Below are 3033 nucleotides of genomic sequence, written 5' to 3' on the forward strand. Positions count from 1 at the left end.
AACCAGCCCCAAGTGGGAGATTGGACAATCATTCTGGGGATGCTGAAACCCGAAGGACCATATTCAAGAGGCATACCTCAACCGCAGATGGAGATGGCACGATTGGTCCCAGGGCGACGTTACTCGAGAACGGTTCCCACTGCGGACGGAAATGGGGCGACTGGGTAAATGTGAGACATCTCGCAGCGACGGGATGGAGGTGCCGGAGCGGAGCTGTCGATGGGATCTTCCGTCCGGGACTGGAAGATGCGGCAGTGAATGTCAGGGGCCGGAGCCCGGACGGTAGAGACAGCAGCCGACTCTGGGATGCGCTCAGGACGCGTATTTATAAATGATCTGAAGCATAGAGGTGACCGGATATTTCACCGCGCTCTTCACTTTCTCCCGGAACTTGGCCTGTGTCGCCGCGTAAATAAATGTGTTCGTGCAACAGTTGAGATTTCTCAGCAAATACCCCATTTTGTGAAAGATCCATTCAGAATCATTCCAATCTGCATTGTCTTCTGTGATCTGATAATAGACGAAGTGTACCACATTTGTCAGCCACAGGAGGATGAAGCTGCCGGAGATGGTGAAGAGTAAAACCACAGACCTCCTCCTGCTCTCCATCTCCGGGTCACTGCGCTTCTCCCCCTTGCTCTCACCCCTCAGCCCCTGACGGACCCGACTGGCCACTAAAATGTGCCGGACTGTCAGAGCGTTGAGCAGCAGGATCACAGCGAAAGGGAGGAGCGGCGTTAGAGCCGTGTCGAACCAGTCAAACGTCACCCACCCGGGGTCAGTGAAAACACTTTCCTTCATGACACAGAGCCACGGGACATTTTCGATGATCCTCCAGGGTTCATATGTGAAGTAGCGGGGAATGTTTTTCAGACAGAGCAGAACGCCGGCTGTTGCTAGAACCGCAGCCGCAGTTTTCCCGGTGCAATATTTAGTTTTCAGCTTCTGGCAACAAATGGCGACAAAGCGATCAAATGTGAAAGTCACGGTGAACCAGACAGAACAGTCTGTAGCTGAAAAATTCAGTACAATGTTAACACTGCACACAGGGGTGATGGACAGGAAACTCCAATAAAAGTAATGAACTCGGATCTGATACAAAATGACCTCGGTGATCGCGACCAGTAGATCGGCCGCTGCCATGGCCACCAGGTAACGAGTGGTGCAGGTGGAGAGGCCGCACTTTCCCCGGGACAGGATCACAATCGCCACTAAATTCACTGCGGAAAGAGAAGGGGACGGACACTGGGCATTACTGAACACGGTCTCCGGTGCTGGACACCGGCTCCACTTTCAGCTAAAGCACAAGAGTGTTAAGATTCGGTGCGCGGCTGCAAGTTTAACAATGTCAGGCCCGGCTCCGACTGTGCCTGACCGGCCTGCTTCAGGGGGAAAGAGATGAGGCGACGTGCGGGGTAAAGGGCGGGGAGGGAACGAGCAGCCGCCCGCTACCATCGGCGGAATGGTCTTTTTATATTTAACCCTGCTCACATTCTCTTATGGGGCAGCTTTCACAGACTTAACCGTGACCGGCCGTTTAACCAGAGCTCTGGGAACTCGGCTGCTGATGCGGACGAGGAGGGTTCCAATAGACAATAGACAATAGACAATAGGTGCAGGAGGAGGCCATTCAGCCCTTCGAGCCTGTACGCACCGCCATTCAATGCGATCATGGCTGATCACTCTCAATCAGTACCCCGTTCCTGCCTTCTCCCCATACCCCCTCACTCCGCTATCCTTAAGAGCTCTATCCAGCTCTCTCTTGAAAGCATCCAACGAACTGGCCTCCATTGCCTTCTGAGGCAGAGAATTCCACACCTTCACCACTCTCTGATTGAAAAAGTTCTTCCTCATCTCCGTTCTAAATGGCCTACCCCTTATTCTTAAACTGTGGCCCCTTGTTCTGGACTCCCCCAACATTAGGAACATGTTTCCTGCCTCTAATGTGTCCAATCCCCTAATTATCTTATATGTTTCAATAAGATCCCCCCTCAACCTTCTAAATTCCAGTGTATACAAGCCCAATCGCTCCAGCCTTTCAACATACGACAGTCCCGCCATTCCGGGAATTAACCTAGTGGGAAGGCAGGGACAACATAGAATCAGGCAGCAGAGTGGCTCCGTTAATGGATTCATTGCACAATGAGTTCAGTTCGGTAACAACACACGCCGGTAGATCCGGGTTTCAGGCGATTGATCCAATTATTGAGTAATAGACAATGGAATCCGTCTGTGACAGACTCCACACAGAGACGTGTCCACAGGACCGGGTGTTCACTGATCAAAAACTCAGAAACAATTAACTTCACAAGGTTACCCAATGAAAGTTATAATCCGCCTTGCACGCCTCCATTTTTGCAAATGATAAACGAGAGAAAATATTTTAATCCTTTCTTACTATAAGTGTTGATCATAAAGATCAACAAGGAGGGATCTGTGGAAGAAAAATTAATATCCTTCCTTACTTAGTTTTGATTGGAAATGAACAAGGTAACGAAAGGGTGCTTGGATGTGACAATTGGCGTCCCTCGTTGACCAGGTGCAGAAGGGGTTCGTGGAAATCGGCAAAGTAACACTTGACGTAGAACCTCTTGTCTGGGAATGTGTTGAAAGGTGGGATGGTAAAGAAAAACATGAAATGGTAGAGGAGATAACGAAGCTTGTTTCCTCTTCTCTGAGAAGTCACAGTAGACCTCCCGCACCCCCTAACACTAGTGGCATTGAAATGTTACTGTAAATGGGTGGACTTATGATGGGCTCTGAGAGGGCCGCCGAAAAGGTGAGATAGAATAATGTCAAGATGCCCTTGTATTGTGTTTGACTTGTATTAACCATCTGTTGTTGAATGAGATTAACATAATCAAAAAGTATGTTATAACTAATGAAATAATTGGTACCCATGTAGTTGAAAGAATACTTTCGTAGAGTAGTATCAACGAAAGTTGTTTACTGCACAGTGTAAAAGTCGGCTAATTCTGCTGTGGAGTCAGATAACTGGTGGGCAGTTTACTGCCACTATCTCTCCATGATATC

General features: G+C 49.1%; 1 protein-coding gene across 1 annotated transcript; it reads right to left on the reverse strand.

The window, feature by feature from the left end:
- Positions 1-312: 312 nt before the first annotated feature.
- On the reverse strand, positions 313-2353 carry LOC144611191 (putative G-protein coupled receptor 139). Its single transcript, XM_078430243.1, has 2 exons — positions 2318-2353; positions 313-1182 (listed from the first exon to the last, which is right to left on the reverse strand). The coding sequence occupies exons 1-2, from the start codon at positions 2351-2353 to the stop codon at positions 313-315; spliced, it is 906 nt and encodes a 301-aa protein (XP_078286369.1).
- Between the last annotated feature and the right edge of the window lie 680 nt (positions 2354-3033).

This window comes from Rhinoraja longicauda, chromosome 39, assembly GCF_053455715.1.
Source record: "Rhinoraja longicauda isolate Sanriku21f chromosome 39, sRhiLon1.1, whole genome shotgun sequence".
Taxonomy (NCBI): domain Eukaryota; kingdom Metazoa; phylum Chordata; class Chondrichthyes; order Rajiformes; family Arhynchobatidae; genus Rhinoraja; species Rhinoraja longicauda.